Source organism: Sarcophilus harrisii, chromosome 1 (genome assembly GCF_902635505.1).
Source record: "Sarcophilus harrisii chromosome 1, mSarHar1.11, whole genome shotgun sequence".
NCBI lineage: Eukaryota > Metazoa > Chordata > Mammalia > Dasyuromorphia > Dasyuridae > Sarcophilus > Sarcophilus harrisii.
The window spans coordinates 430,175,579-430,190,627 of record NC_045426.1 but is presented as its reverse complement, the minus strand read 5'-3'; the positions used below and the strand labels follow the sequence as shown (position 1 = coordinate 430,190,627).

At 33.3% G+C, this 15,049-nt stretch overlaps 1 protein-coding gene across 1 annotated transcript; it reads right to left on the bottom strand.

The window, feature by feature from the left end:
• Positions 1–486: 486 nt before the first annotated feature.
• LOC100929216 (serpin B6-like) lies at positions 487–11,698 on the bottom strand. The gene is made up of 6 exons (XM_031946189.1): positions 11,513–11,698; positions 10,776–10,913; positions 9,934–10,051; positions 6,487–6,629; positions 3,412–3,567; positions 487–1,019 (listed from the first exon to the last, which is right to left on the bottom strand). The coding sequence occupies exons 1-6, from the start codon at positions 11,681–11,683 to the stop codon at positions 615–617; spliced, it is 1,131 nt and encodes a 376-aa protein (XP_031802049.1). The 5' UTR covers positions 11,684–11,698; the 3' UTR covers positions 487–614.
• Positions 11,699–15,049: the final 3,351 nt, after the last annotated feature.

Genomic DNA, 15,049 nt, shown 5'->3' with positions numbered 1-15,049 from the left:
GAAACCTGTTCCCCAGATCTCCTACCATTCCAGTTTAATTTCTGCATCTTTTTCTTAAAAAAAAAAAAAAGTGGGTATGTGTGTGTGTGTGTGGGGGGGGGGGGGCGCAGCTAAATGTATCCCTTACTGACAAAGGAATAGAAAATAGCAATATTTAGTTTTCCTTTTGTAACCAATGGGAGAGAAAGATTGAGGATGTAGTGTCAGAGGGAAGATGTGGTCAGAAAACAAGCACTGTGCTTGGGGAAAAATAAATTGATAGATAATGTCTTCTGCAACTGGGCTGTGGGCAGAGGGAGGGAGGTACAATTACGGGGACGGGCAAGGGACTCTACTAGAAGCCAGTGCTTTCATTAACAAAAACTAATCATAAATACACTAGGGAATGTTCATTTCAAGCCCTCAAATGAGGGTCCCAGGAACACACTTTGCAAATTATATCTTTCAGAAGACAAAATTTCACAAATGGAAACAGGCAATCCCAGGTAGAGAATTTCTCAGAAAGAATTTTATTTTTGCATTATAATGGCAATTATATTGGGCAAATCAGAATCTGGGTAAAACAGAGATAAACAAAATGAGGGTAAAGACCCCATCAAGAGTAAATTATCTCTTTATGGAGAGATCACTTTGCCAAAAAACAAAATGTTTTTGGAGCTATTATCTCGAATAAGAAAAAGGAAAGGACGATCAACCACAAATCGAGGATTCATTTTTGCACAAAGGAACATTGCAACTGCTGCAGTGGCAGCAGCTGCTTCTGTGCCTTCTTCATTAACTTCTACATAAGCCTTGTGTAAAACCTTGGATAGGAATAGGTTCTTCCCAGCTGAAATCCCAGAAAAGTCAGCCTTGGATCCATCAAAGGCATCTGACATGCCCAATTTTTGAAGAATGCATTCAAGGTCTAAATTCTCCTCCAACTTAAATCTGGGAAGGAAAACTTCGACTTCAGTTTTATTCATCCTCTCTGGTTTTAACCAGTCTGTTAATTTCTCAGAAGTAAGACTTTTTTCCAACTAGAAATGAAAAAAAAAAGAGTTGCATGTTCTAAGTTCAAAAAGGTTTAACTTAATTAGATAAATATTAGTCTATGCCTCTAAGGAACTTTTATTCTTCTTGAAAATTCGGAAAGTGGTAAATGCAGAACGAAGCTAAACATATATTCATTCTCTCTGTCTCTGTCTCTGTCTCTCTCTCTCTCTCTCACACACACACACACACACACTCACACACACACACACACACACACACACACACACACCATTCTTCTAGAGACTCATACCTGTCTTTTCTGTATTTTCCTTCAGAGATGAAAGGGACCTTAGAGACCATCCAGAATAATGCTCCATTTTACAGATTGAGAAAACAGAGGTTGCTTCAGGTCCTATAAGTTATAAGAAGCTGATCCAGAATTCCAATGGAGGTGTTGGACTCTGACTCCAAATAAAGCCTTTCTTTCTTTTTTTTTTTTATTATTATATAGCTTTTTATTTACATGATATATGCATGGGTAATTTTTGGAATTGACCCTTGCAAATCCTTCTGTTCCAACTCTTCCCCTCCTTCCCTCCACCCCCTCCCACAGATGGCAGGTTGACCAATATATGTTAAATATGTTAAAGTATATATTAAATACAATATATGTACACATAGTCATACACTTATTTTGCTGCACAAGAAGAATCAGACTTGGAAATAATGTACAATTAACCTATGAAGGAAATCAAAAATGCAAGCGGACAAAAACAGAGGGATTGGGAATTCTATGTAGTGGTTTACAGTCATCTCCCAGAGTTCTTTCGCTGGGTGTAGCTGGTTCAATTCATTACTGCTCTATTGTAATTGATTTGGTTCATCTTATTGTTGAAGAGAGACATAGCCATCAGAATTCATCATCATATAGTATTGTTGTTGAAGTATATAATGATCTGGTCCTGCTCATCTCACTCAGCATTAGTTCATATAAGTCTCTCCAAGCCTCTCTGTATTCATCCTGTTGGTCATTTCTTACAGAACAATAATATTCCATAATATTCATATAACAGTTTATTCAGCCATTCTCCAGTTGATGGGCATCCACTCAGTTTCCAGTTTCTGGCCACTACAAACAGGGCTGCCACAAATATTTTTGCACGTACAGGACCCTTTCTCTTTTTTAAAACCTCATTGGGGTATAAGCCCAGTAGTAACACTGCTGGATCAAAGGGTATGCACAGTTTGATAACTTTTTGAGCATAGTTCCAAATTGCTCTCCAGAATGGCTGGATGTATTCACAGTTCCACCAACAATGTATTAGTGTCCCTGTTTTCCCACATCCCCTCCAACATTCTGAATGATCTTTCCCTGTCATTCTAGCCAGTCTGACAGGTGTGTAGTGGCATCCAGAATTGTCTTAATTTGCATTTCTCTGATTAATAATGACTTGGAGCATCTTTTCATATGGCTAGAAATAGTTTCCATTTCTTCATCTGAAAATTGTCTGTTCTTATCCTTTGTTCCTATCATTTGGAGAATGGATTGCAAATATAGTCTTTCTTTCTTCTGCCATCCCCACCCCATAACCTACTCACTTAAATGATTCCACACCATCTTAGTTTACCTGGGAAATTCCACTTCCTACTCCCCCCTTCATTATTCACTTCCAATCTTAAACTTCTCTAGCACTTTGTAGCCTTCAAAGCACTTTCACACATAATCTCACTGAATTACTTCAGGCAGAGATTACCCCCATTTTACATGTGAGGAAACTGGCTCAGAGATCTCCTGGGTAGGCACAATACTGACTTTTTAGTTTGCAATTCTGCAATCAACATGACTTAATGTTGGGCTTTACTTTTACTATGGATTTACAAAACTGGAATAGATCCTAGTCATGAGGGAATCTCATCTTGACCAGATTGAGAATCAGTCATGAGTCTCTCTGGGTTACTAACATAGGCATTCTCCTCCAATGTAGCAATCAAAGAAAGGCAAGCTGCTCTGTGCTTGCTGTCACAGTGATTTCCAATCATATCTCTAGCTTAACTGGTTCCATTCTATTGTGCCTCCTCACTATGCCCTAGAAGGATCTAGGAAAAAACAAAACAAAACAAAAAACACCTAAACTCTTTTCCTGTAGTAATTCCAGTCCCTGAAATATTAAAAGAGATTCTCTGGTTACCTCTACCTTTAGATAGCTCCTTCTGCTATAACCTTCCATTGTTAAACCCTATAATTGGATACCATTCTTTTTTCTCAAAGTCTCTACCATACTCTATTTGTGACACAACACATACAAAGAAATTGGTGTAACCATCTAGGAAAAGAAGATTCATTTTAAAGGACTTAATAATTAAAACTAAAATTTAGATGTAATGCTTACAGCTCTGAATCATTTCCCCCCCCAATTGTTCAATTATTGTTCTCACCGTTTTTAGATCTGTGTTCTCATCTGGAAGCAAAATGACCATGTCCATTTGTCCTCCAACATAGGGTAGAACTAGGACCTTCGTAAACACTTCTCTTAAGTAGGTCATGGAAAATGTGGATTCCTGAAACATCATTTGTACTGGTTTCTGCTTGTCCTAAAAAGAAATAAATGCACATGAAAGTGAATCCGGGGCAATTGAAGGGGATACATAAAATCAATACAACATTCTGAAAAAAAAAATGACATATTTGCATGCCCCTATCTCATATCTTTAGATTATAAATCCTCTGAAGGTATAAATTGTTCATGCCCTGAGGCTTGTTTCCTTAAGTGGAAATGGACTAAATTCATCTACTGAAAAAATAGAACTTTTGTTCTTTCCTGTGACATAGTGCTGCCCTGGGGCAGCTAGGTGGCGCAGTGGACAGAGTACCAGCACTGAAGTCAGGAGGACCTGAGTTCAAATTTAACTTCAGACACTTAATACTGCCTAGTTGTATGACCCTGGGCAAGTCACTTAACGCCAATTGCCTCAGGGGGAAAAAAAAGTCTAGCGTCCCTAAGTTTCCTTTTTCTTTCTTTGGGATTTCTCATAATTAAAACACTTAGTGCTCTCCTGTTCACTTCTTCCCCTTCATCCTATAAGAACAAGAAAAGCTCAAAATTGAGCTAAGTCCACAACTGAATATTTAGTTAAACCTCAGTGTGAATAAGTTTCACTCAAATTGCATCAAAAATTTATTTCTGATCTGATAGTGATGTGAAACTAGTTAAAACTATATATATATATATACATACATATACATATATATGTATACATGTATATGTATATGTATGTGTATATACATATATATATATATATATATATATATATATGAAACTAGTTAAAGGAATTTCATATGTCACCAAGCAATGGGTGAGCTATAATTTTAAAAAATATGAAACAAACTCTGGAATCTTTTATCCCACTCAAAAAACACTATTTCTACACATAAGACTTACCTACATATAAGTACTCCTTTTTAAGATAATAACTATTAGGGGAAGAAGAGAAAAGGAACTAATTCTTATCTTTCCTCACAACCTCTTCTATGTTCTATATGTTTCTAGAACATTTTACGTTATTCCAATTAGTGGGAGGATTGTTTTTTGTTATATTTTGTATTATAGAATATTTTTTTCTAATAATGTTTTATGTTTTGCAATTACACATAAGACAATTTTAAATATTCTTTTTAAAATACTACTTTGAATTCCAAAATTTCTCCCTCTGTCTCTTTCCTCCCTTATCCCTAAGACAGTAAAGCATTTGATATAGAATCTGTGGAAATACCCCTGAGACTAACATATCTTTTTTCTGTGAGTTAATCTATATCCAGTGCATCTCTATGATAATGTAATTAAAAAAAAAAAAAAGACATTAATCTTATGGGTACTTCTATATGTCTAAATAAGGTTTAATGGTATTGTGGCCCATATTTCATCATCAACTAATTTCTAAAAACTCTTTTTACCATTAGCAATGAAGTTTCTGAAATAAAAGTACATTGACAGAGAACTTTGTTTATTCTTTGGAATATGAGGTATTTAACAGCTGCTTGATAGTTAAGAGAAAAATATTCAGATTAATAATGCCTTCTCTAGGTTTATTGTATATGTGTTTATGCATGTGTGCATGTGTATGTGTGCATGCAAACACATACATACATATATGCAGAGAGAGATACAGACAGATATATAGGTACACACATATTAGTCTACCCTATTACATGTTTTATTACTTGATGATATTAATTCACATTAATCTCTCTCCCCTAAGACCTTTTGCACTTACTGTCTCTCCTTTAAAATGAGGAGGTTAAATTATTTTTTAGTCTCTGAGCTCAATGATGTAATTCTTTATTATGTCTGAATATATAAAGAAAAAAAAATCCCTTCTAGAGATAGCTCTAGAAGGGGATAAAGAGGATGCAGAGAGGAAGTATATAGTTAAGGAAAGAAAAAGGAAAGAATTAAATTCAGAGTCTGATAGAAAAGAAAGTAGACTTCTCAGCCCACTGATTAACCATGTTAAGCTTAGATCAACAGACTTTTTAAGGAAGTATCAAAAGACTCTTGAGGAAAGAGTAACTTGGAAATCAGAGACCACATAGAGATAGCTTTGATGAGGAAAATAACAACTCTCTCCAAAGAAGATCTTAATACTTCTCTTAGGTTTGCCTTGCTAATAAATAATTTCCCACAATGTATCCTCAGTGACCAAGATAAAAATTATTGCCAAACTGAAAAACAGGAGAGAGCATGTTCTCTTCTTTTATGATTTACCATGACAACTTTATAAGAAGGTAAACATACAGAAACAGCAAGGAAACTGTCTTCCAGATTGTAAGGTCTTGACGTAAGGAAAATAAGTGGCATAACAAGTGAAATGAAGAAAAACTGAACTGTGGGATTGAATTCTTCTTTTTTTTACCTTGATAGAAGAAATCATATTTTCAGAGAACTTGCAGTTCTAACAAACTATAGCATCACAAATGACTTTGCCTTAAAACAACCACAGAATGAAAAATAAAAACAAGTATTCAGTTATTAACACTGTATAAACAAGCTATTTCTTTTTTTCATTTTTAATAATTTATTTATTTATTTTAAATATACATTGCTTTATGAATCATGTTGGGAGAGAAAAATCAGAACAAAAGGGAAAAACCATGGGAGAAATTAAAAAAAAAAAAAAAAACAGAAAATAAAAGTGAACATAGTATATATTGTATTACATTCAGTCTCCATAGTTCTTTTTCTGGACGCAGATGGCATTTTCTGTACAAAGTCTATCAGGATTGCTTTGGAAAGTTTGATTTCTTTATTATATCAGAAAATAGAAGGGAAAATCCTTCCAAGGGAGAAAGAAAAAGATAGAGAGATGAGGAAGAGTTAAGTAAAGAAAAAGAAGAGTTTAAGTGTGTTGTTAATCTTTCATCTATAATCTTAAGAAAAAAAGGGAACCCGATGGTTCTTTCCCATTGTCCCAGTTGCCCATTGAATTGTAGGACATTGCAAAATTGCCACTTACCTTGCTGATTTTGAACATTCGTTCTTTTGTTGCATGTTTTTCAAATTGATTTTGCCATTTTCCTTTGAAATAGATAGCATTCACAAGTACCAGAGAGGTCAGTTGATCAATAGAACCATTAGTTAGTAGTTCTACAATCTTACCTGTATTAAAACATTACAGATTAAATTTAGTGGAGATGTAGCTATAATCACAACTAAAACAAATGAGATAATACATATACAGCATTTTATAAACTTTAAACAAGTCTAGTTAGCCTCCTCCTTGTGCTCTTCCTCTTCCTCCTCATTATCATAACATTGATTATATGATCGATCAATAAATACATTAAGCAGAGTTTCAATTGCAACAATTTACTCAAGTACAATCATTCACCTTTACATAGCACTGCTAATAGTTATATAGTCCACAATGATCTATCCATTATATGTTATCAAGGAAAAATATATACCAAATCTTTTCCAGTGTAATAACAAAAATATCTCTGAATACGATAGTTATTTTGTAAGAAAAAATCATTTTCAAATATATATCATCCCTCCTTTTATTGTGTTAAAGAAAAATTATCTTTACAGCTCCAAAATGTGTTAACATCTAGCAACTCATGAGACTCATAAAAATCCCATGAGGTTTTTGATGTTAGGATAAAACCCCATGCATAAATAAAGAAAATGAATCTTAGAAAACTGAGGAGACTCCCATTTCACACAACTAATAAATGGCATATCTTGGATTCTGGTTTTCTGACTCCAGCCCTTTTTTAGTTGTTGTAGCTGTTTTTTCTTTACATATGTTTTTTATATTTATTTCACTAAATTTCCATATTTATTCATATTCTGATTTATTGCATGTTTAGTTAACTAAAGTTCCATGTTTATTCCACTAACTATTTCATGATTGCATACAGATATATATTTATATTCATTTTTTTTTCAAATTTTGAATTCCACTGAGTAAGAAAAAATCTCCAGGGTCGGAGTCACAAGTGAATTCTATCAATTATATTTAATAAACCATTGATTCCAATATTATATGAACTATTTGAAAAAATTGGCAAAGAAGGATTCCTGCCAAATTCTTTTTATGGCACAAAAATGGTACTCATACCTGAACCTGGAAAAGCTAAAACAGAGAAAGCAAATTATGGACCACTTTTCCTAGTAAATATACATGCAAAAATTTTAAATAAAATATTAGCAAAGATATCATAATAAGCTATCACCAGAATAATATACTCTGATCAAGTGGGATTTATATCAGAAATACAGGGCTGGTTCAATATCAGGAAAACTATTGGCATAATTGATCATATTAATAACAGAACAAACAGAATCCATATGATTATTCCACTCAATGTAGAAATAGCTTTTGAAAAAAATATAGTATCCTTTCCTATTAAAAACACTAGGGAACAAAGGAACAAATTTAGTTTTGCTTAAAATGATAAGCAGCATCTATCTAAAACCAAGTAGTATTCATAATAGGAAAAAAATAGAAGCATTCCCAATTACATCAGGGTGAAAAAAGGATGCCTATTATTACCACAATTGTTCAATACTGACCTAGAAATGTTAGCATGAGTAGTAAGAGAAGAAAAAGAAATAGAAATAATTGGAATAGGAAATAAGGGAATAATTATAACTCTTTGCAGATGTTAAGAAGATATACTTAGAAAATGCTAGATAATCACCTAAAAAGTACTTGAAAAAATTAATAATTTTAGTAAAGTTTCAGGACATAAAACAAACCCACATAAATAATCAGCTTTTTAATATGTTACCAATAGAACTCAGCAGCAAGAGATAAATTCCACTTAAAATAAGTGTAGAAAACATAAAATCTTTGAGAGTCTTCATGCAAGACAAACCCAAGAAATATAGGAACACAATTACAAAATACTTTTCTCATAAGTAAAGTCACATCCAAACAATTGGAAAAATATAAATTGCTGCTCATGGTTAGACTAAGCTAATATAATAATAATGACTATTCTACCTAAATTAGTCTACTTATAGAATGCCATACCAATCAAACTGTCAAAAAATTAGTTTATAGAGATAGAAAAAACAATAATAAAATTTATCTGGAAAAAGAAAAAGTTAAGAATATCAAGGAAATTAATGAAAAAAATTGCAGAGGATGATGAACTAGCAGTATCATTCTTAAAATGGTATTAAAAAGTAGCAGTGATCCATCTGTACTGGCCAAGAAAAAGTGGTGGATCAGTGGAGAAAGTTAGGGACACAAGAAACAACAATTGATAACTAGAGTAATCTATTGTTTGATGAATTCAAAGGCTCTAGTTTCTGGGATAAGAACTCATTATTTGAAAAACTGCTGGGAACACTGGGAAATAGTATGGCAGAAACTAGGTATAAACCAACATCTTACAACTTCTACCAAGAGAAGGTCATAGAAAATAATATACTGAAAGCAAATTAAGAGAGCAAGAGGTAGTTTAGCTGTCACATTTATGGAGAAGGAAAGAATTTCTGATTCAACAAGAAATAGAGAACATTATAAAATGCAAAATAGATCATTTTGCATTTCATTTTGATTTTCATTAAAGGAAAGTTTTTGTACAAACAAAACCAATGCAGCCAAGATTAGATATGAAGCAGAAAGCTGGGAAACAATTTTTGCAGCCACTATTTTAGCTCAAGGCCTCATTTCTTAAATTTGATAGAGTCAAATTTATAAGAATTCAAGTCATTCCTAACTAACAGATAAGTGATCAAAGGATATGAAAATTTATTTTTAAAAAGTTGTTTAGAGGAATATATTTTGACAAATTGAGGATTTTCTCTATTCTGACATCCTTGGTTCTATCTCCCCGAAGTTCCTAAACCTCCTTACTATTATACCATAGGTTGAAAGAAATACTTGGCAATCACAAAAATAATTCTGTGAGATTCTACAAAATACATGTCCTGGAAATAGTAACCAATTTACAATGCATTTACTTAGAATTTAAATCAATTTAAATATGGTCATCAGAATAAAACATGTACAGCATGAATACATGTAAATACATATATTTAAAAGGCACAAAAAGACAGGGGAATAGGATTTTACATGGCTTGAATAAGAATATGGTAACATTGTTTAAGGTGGATGGAAAACTTTAGGAAGCAACATAAAATGAGAATCTGTCTTAGATTCCTAACAGTAGAATGGTTATTTTAGCCATTCAACAAATAAAGAAATGCATTGTGATTGGAAATGATTCATCCTAGTACCTGATTACAACATTAAGAAACATTCTTGATACTGAGGACATTGAAACACAGGGGAAAGAAAAAGAAACTTAAATAACATTTAATGGACAGATTTTTGTCTACTTTTTAATGCTTAGATATAACTCCTTTTTATATTTTGGAAAATAGTTATCAAAACCACAAATTGCCATCTCTAAAATAACTAAAAAGATATTCCATGATTTTTTACCTTCAGTCTTTTCTTCTACCCACTTATTTATATGTTTTCTTGCTTCCTCTGATGCATTAACAAAGTCAAGTTCTTCCATTTTTGAAAGGTAGAATTTTTGACAGGATTCCTTAAAAGACTAAACAGTAGGATAAACAATACAATCAAGTGTCACAAGTCCAAAATTAAATTTCATCAATTCAATGCAATGCAAATTTTGAACTCTTCTTAACACTCACAAACATATTACCGATCACCATAAATTGATCCCAAATCTTTGTGTTTGACTTGATGAACTTTTATGTCTTTAACTAAATGAATGTAATGACTTAGGTATTAGAAATCAGGGCTTATTAAATACTTTTATATTTTATTAGCTCAAATAGGTCACTTAAAAAGCAAAGATTATGGTCAGGAATCCAAAGGAAGACTAAGGATGTGGCAATGTTCTCCAATAAATCAACAAATTGCTATTTAAAAATAAACTGTCAGAAAAAAATGTTTAATCTAGATAGTCATTGTCTATAGGTTCAAAGGATCACAGATCTTGAATTGAAAGACTTTAGAAAACATCAGTCCACCCCTTCTATTTTTAGACAGGTGAAACGGGCCCAGAGAGATCTGTCCAGATAACAAGTAGCAGAGGTGAGATTTGAATTCTGGTAATGCTTTGTCCACTGAACCTTACTGTTAATTCTTTGACATTATGGATAATAATACTATATTCCCAGGGCTGACATTTTCAAATACTTCCAACTGAATCCTTAATACATGACAGATGAGGTACTCTTGTCATTCTTTAACTTGAAAATGTCACTGATTTCCTTAAGTTGATACAGGGAGAAATAATAGACAAGACTTACTGACATAAAATCATGAGTCTTTTCTCCAAAAAGTCTGTTGGCAATTCTTAGCAGACATTGATCACCAGATTTATTAGCTTCTTCAAGAAAAAACTGGAAACTTTGACAGACATCTGTACCTTTGTTTAAAGAAAGAACCTATATAGAAAAACAAAAGGACAACTTCAGGACTATTTACCTTTCTTTTAAAACAAAACAAAACAAAAAAAACCTCAAAGGAAAATCAGCTGAAATATCCACAGAGAGTGAAATTATTTAAAATAAAAATTGAGGACATCACCCAATTCTATAAGGTCCATTAGCCCCTTAGGCATTTAGGAACAAATACAAATCTTTTTTGTTCAGCATTTAAAGTCCTTTACCATCTGGGTCTAACCTACCTTTCCAGAGTTATTATACATTACTACACTTGATATTTTTTATCTTCCTCACTTCCTCATGTACTTCCCCAAATAGTGACCTTATAGTTATTCCTCCAAGCCATGGTAAAAAGGTAAGATTATTCTGCATTAGTAACCTTAGGCACATTTCTATCCTGAATGCCTACTGTTCATTCCACAGAGACACATCATCCACATCTTGTCGTTCCTTTCCCTCACTTTCTATGGCTACACTACTGAAAAGTTTAGCTCCTTTGAGATGTGGATTTGGAGAAGTATAAAAAGTTTCATATAGTTTGGTCTAGTTGCTTTTTATTTTGTTTTTTTGTTTATTTGTTTTCTCTTAATCCCAAGTACCTGTTGTATCTGTGCAGCAGTATTTCCCTTGGCCCCCTCTAAGACCATAGTCAGGGCACAATAGAGACTCAAGGGAGAGTAAAACACATTCTGTGAGCTATCTTTTTCAGTAATTTCTTTAAAAACATTCAAAGTAAAAGTGCTGATTGCATCAGAGAGCGCATCCATCATGTAACTCCTAGAATGAGAAGACAAAAAAACATATTACATGAAAATGAGTCATTTCTGTTTGTATGCATCTAATGCATCTACTATTTTTTTGACTCCACATCATCTTCAATGATTAACAACTTCAATTTAATAACAATAGTAAAGTGCATATATATATATATATATATATATATATATAGTGGTTTAATGTTTACAAAGCACTTGACATATCAATTCATTTTACTTTCAAAGCAACCCAGCAAGGGAGGTGCTATTATTTTGCTCATTTAAAAGATAAGGAAACTGAGGCAAACAGAGGTGAACTAAATCACCCTTAGTCATACAGCTAAATAAGGTCTAAGATTTGAATGAGAGTCTTCCTGACTCTAAATCCAGTATTATATTCACTGTCCTAATTAGTTGCCTCCTAAATGAACAAAATAAAAATATTAATAGGATACCAGAAAAAGTCAATAAATTCATTTTGCTGATTATTATTATCATTATGACTCATAGCTGGAAAATATTTTGATTAGTTAACTAGGACTTTTATCAATTTCTTCCCAAGAAGAAATATCACATAATTATTTCCTCCTTATTTCTCTAAACCAAAAAGCACTCCGGATTGGCTTTGGAATAGCTTTTTATTTTGCTAGTTATTTGTTTTGGGTTTATTGTCTTCCTCTGTTGTTCTGGCACAATTTTAAAACTGTAGGGAATGTTCAAATGAAAACCATCCTTCTTCCCCATGCAGAGAGTGTAATGAGACTCCTCATTTCTTTCTGAATTTCAGGCAAGTATCATGAAAATAGTGAGACTTGTCCCATCGAAGGCCTTAAACTCCCTTCTTTCCTCCTCCATCTCATATGATCTAAGAAAATACTGAAATGATCATCTTTGTTTTACAAGATAAATCTAACTTTACAGCCCAAGTTGCTCCTTAAAAAAGAAGGAAATGATTATTTAAATTTACCTTAATTGGCTTTAATGATCTTTGACACCCAGTTAAGTTCGAGACTTTTTATTGAATCATTTGCAGGACAAAACCATCTAAATACTATTATCGATTTCCAGCTAAAATTATTATGTCAAGCTGTTATATTTTCCTATAAAAAATTAATAATACCTCACTAAACAAACCCTTCTAGGGTTATCCCAGCAGCTTAATTTTGATTTAGGAAGCTTCCTTAATGGCTTTCTTCCCTTATTTACTACTAAAAATTTTCTTCCCCTCTTTAAGCTGTAAAACCTTGTATTTTCTTCACTTAAAGTTAATAATAATATCCTTGCTTTGATTCTATAACCTTCAAATTCCTTTAAGACACCCCCTTAACCTGAAAATATTTGAGAACCAATTTCAGCCCAGAAATCTAATATTAGCCTGGTTGTCCCTGCAAAGTTTCATAGTTTCACTATTTGGGTCAGGCCATTTAGATCTAGAGAATTAAAAGCATCTACTAATCTTTCCAACAACCCTATGCAATCCATAAGACAGACTAAAAGCCCAACAATGCCCCAAAGCCGGAAGAAAAGCCTGAAATAAAAAACCTCCTTTCCCTTATTCAAAGGAGCGGCTCAGAACCTCTCGCTTTTCTATAGAAAGCTTCTATCCATCTAGCTAAAAAGTTATCTCACCAAAAGCACAATTAACCTTCTGACTCTTCCCAAATTTCATTTAAACCACCATCAAAATCAACTTGGGCCCCCAAATCTAATAAGCCCTGATCTCACCAAGTTGGAAAGTGGACTTATTGAGAACCAAGGACCTTCGCCCTGTTTACAACCGCCTCTAGCAAAGTAGGGAATCCCCAACCGTTTTCAGATCGGCCAAAAACGAGAAGTACGAATTTTTATTTCCAACTCCTACCTTGTGGGCTGTACAGCCAGGTCAAAAAGCAGCAGCTCTTTCCTTCCCAGGCATCTAGTTTACAAAACCCGAAAGTCCTGCTTTAACCAGCTATTTACCCTTCTAGGAGGATGATTCTGAAAACTGAGACACCTCCAGAATTTGGAATAAACTTTATCTGAGAGTCGCAAAATTACCTACGTTTAAACTATTTCCTGGCAAGGCCATTAAACATTAGTCCTCAGGGACAAAGTGATAAGTCCATTAAGCCCAAGCGCCCTTGATGTCTGAGGCCGAGATTCCAGTTGGTATATCCATTTGCCTTGTGAACCCTAGAAAATACTTTATTTCTCAAGGTTTAAACCTCCTCTTAGACTTACTGAGAAATCGTCCTAGAAATAGGGAAATTTTCTCACGTAAATTGGAGCCGGTTCAATCCTGCTAAAATAGTCCATACTTCCCAAATTTTCCCTGGTAACATAGGAATTTAGAAAAATATTTTCAAAAGAAAGAAAGGAAAGAACTAAATAGAGGTCCGGGAAAGGCTGAAAACTGTAAAAATTTGTTTAAAAATCTTCTCCTGTGAAAGAAAGAAGAAAAAAGTGAAAAGAGGAGAAAAGCTTTAAAATGTAATCTTTGGAGAAAATGTAAGGAGAAAGGAAAGAGAGAGAGAGAAAGAAAGAGAGAAGAGAGAGAGAAGAGAGAGAGAAGGAGAGAGAGAGAGAAAGAAAGAGAGAAGAGAGAAGGAGAGAAAGGAAGGAGAGAAGAGAGAGAGAGAGAGAGAGAGAAAGAAGGAAGAGAGAAGAAAAGGAAAAAAAGGAGGAGGAAAGGAAGAGAAAAAAAAAAAAAAAAAATAAAAAAAAGAAAAATATAAATTAAAAAATAATAAAATAACAGAAAAAATAAAACATCATAGAAAAAATATATAATAGGCTGAAAGCTTGAAGGATACTATTAACAGAAAACTAAATAATAATTACTATACTTATTATATACATCTTGAAAAAATACCCCTACCCTCTCTGAAAGTCCTGATTTGTATATAAAGAACATTTTGTGGTGAAACAGAAGAACAGAAAAGCTAGAAATTGGCCTTTCTATCTCACTGTTTCCTGTTGGTTGCTGATCTAGCAATTTTTGACTAGGCACACATTGCTATCGCCCATTCTCTTCTCCTCTTTTCTTCATTGAAATAAAATGAGAATTTTTCCCCTAACCAATTCCATCGCTATTTTAAAATACCCGGTCATCACAAATGGCATTTAGTTTTGAAAGGTGTTTTCATTCCTATAGGCTGATTTACTTGGTTTCAAGATTTGGAAGATCATACTAGAAAGAGGGGATGGAGAAATTAAAAATATAGAATTAAGATGAAAGTGGCTACTTCAAGGAAGAGTACAAAAGAGTTAGAATCACTAATCTAAAAGATTATCAAATTCCAACTTTTTCCATACAAAAGAGGAAAGGGAGGGCCAGAGATATTAATCAACAGATTATTCATTGGTTTTTCTTAGTAACACATATGAGTCACCAGCCTCAAA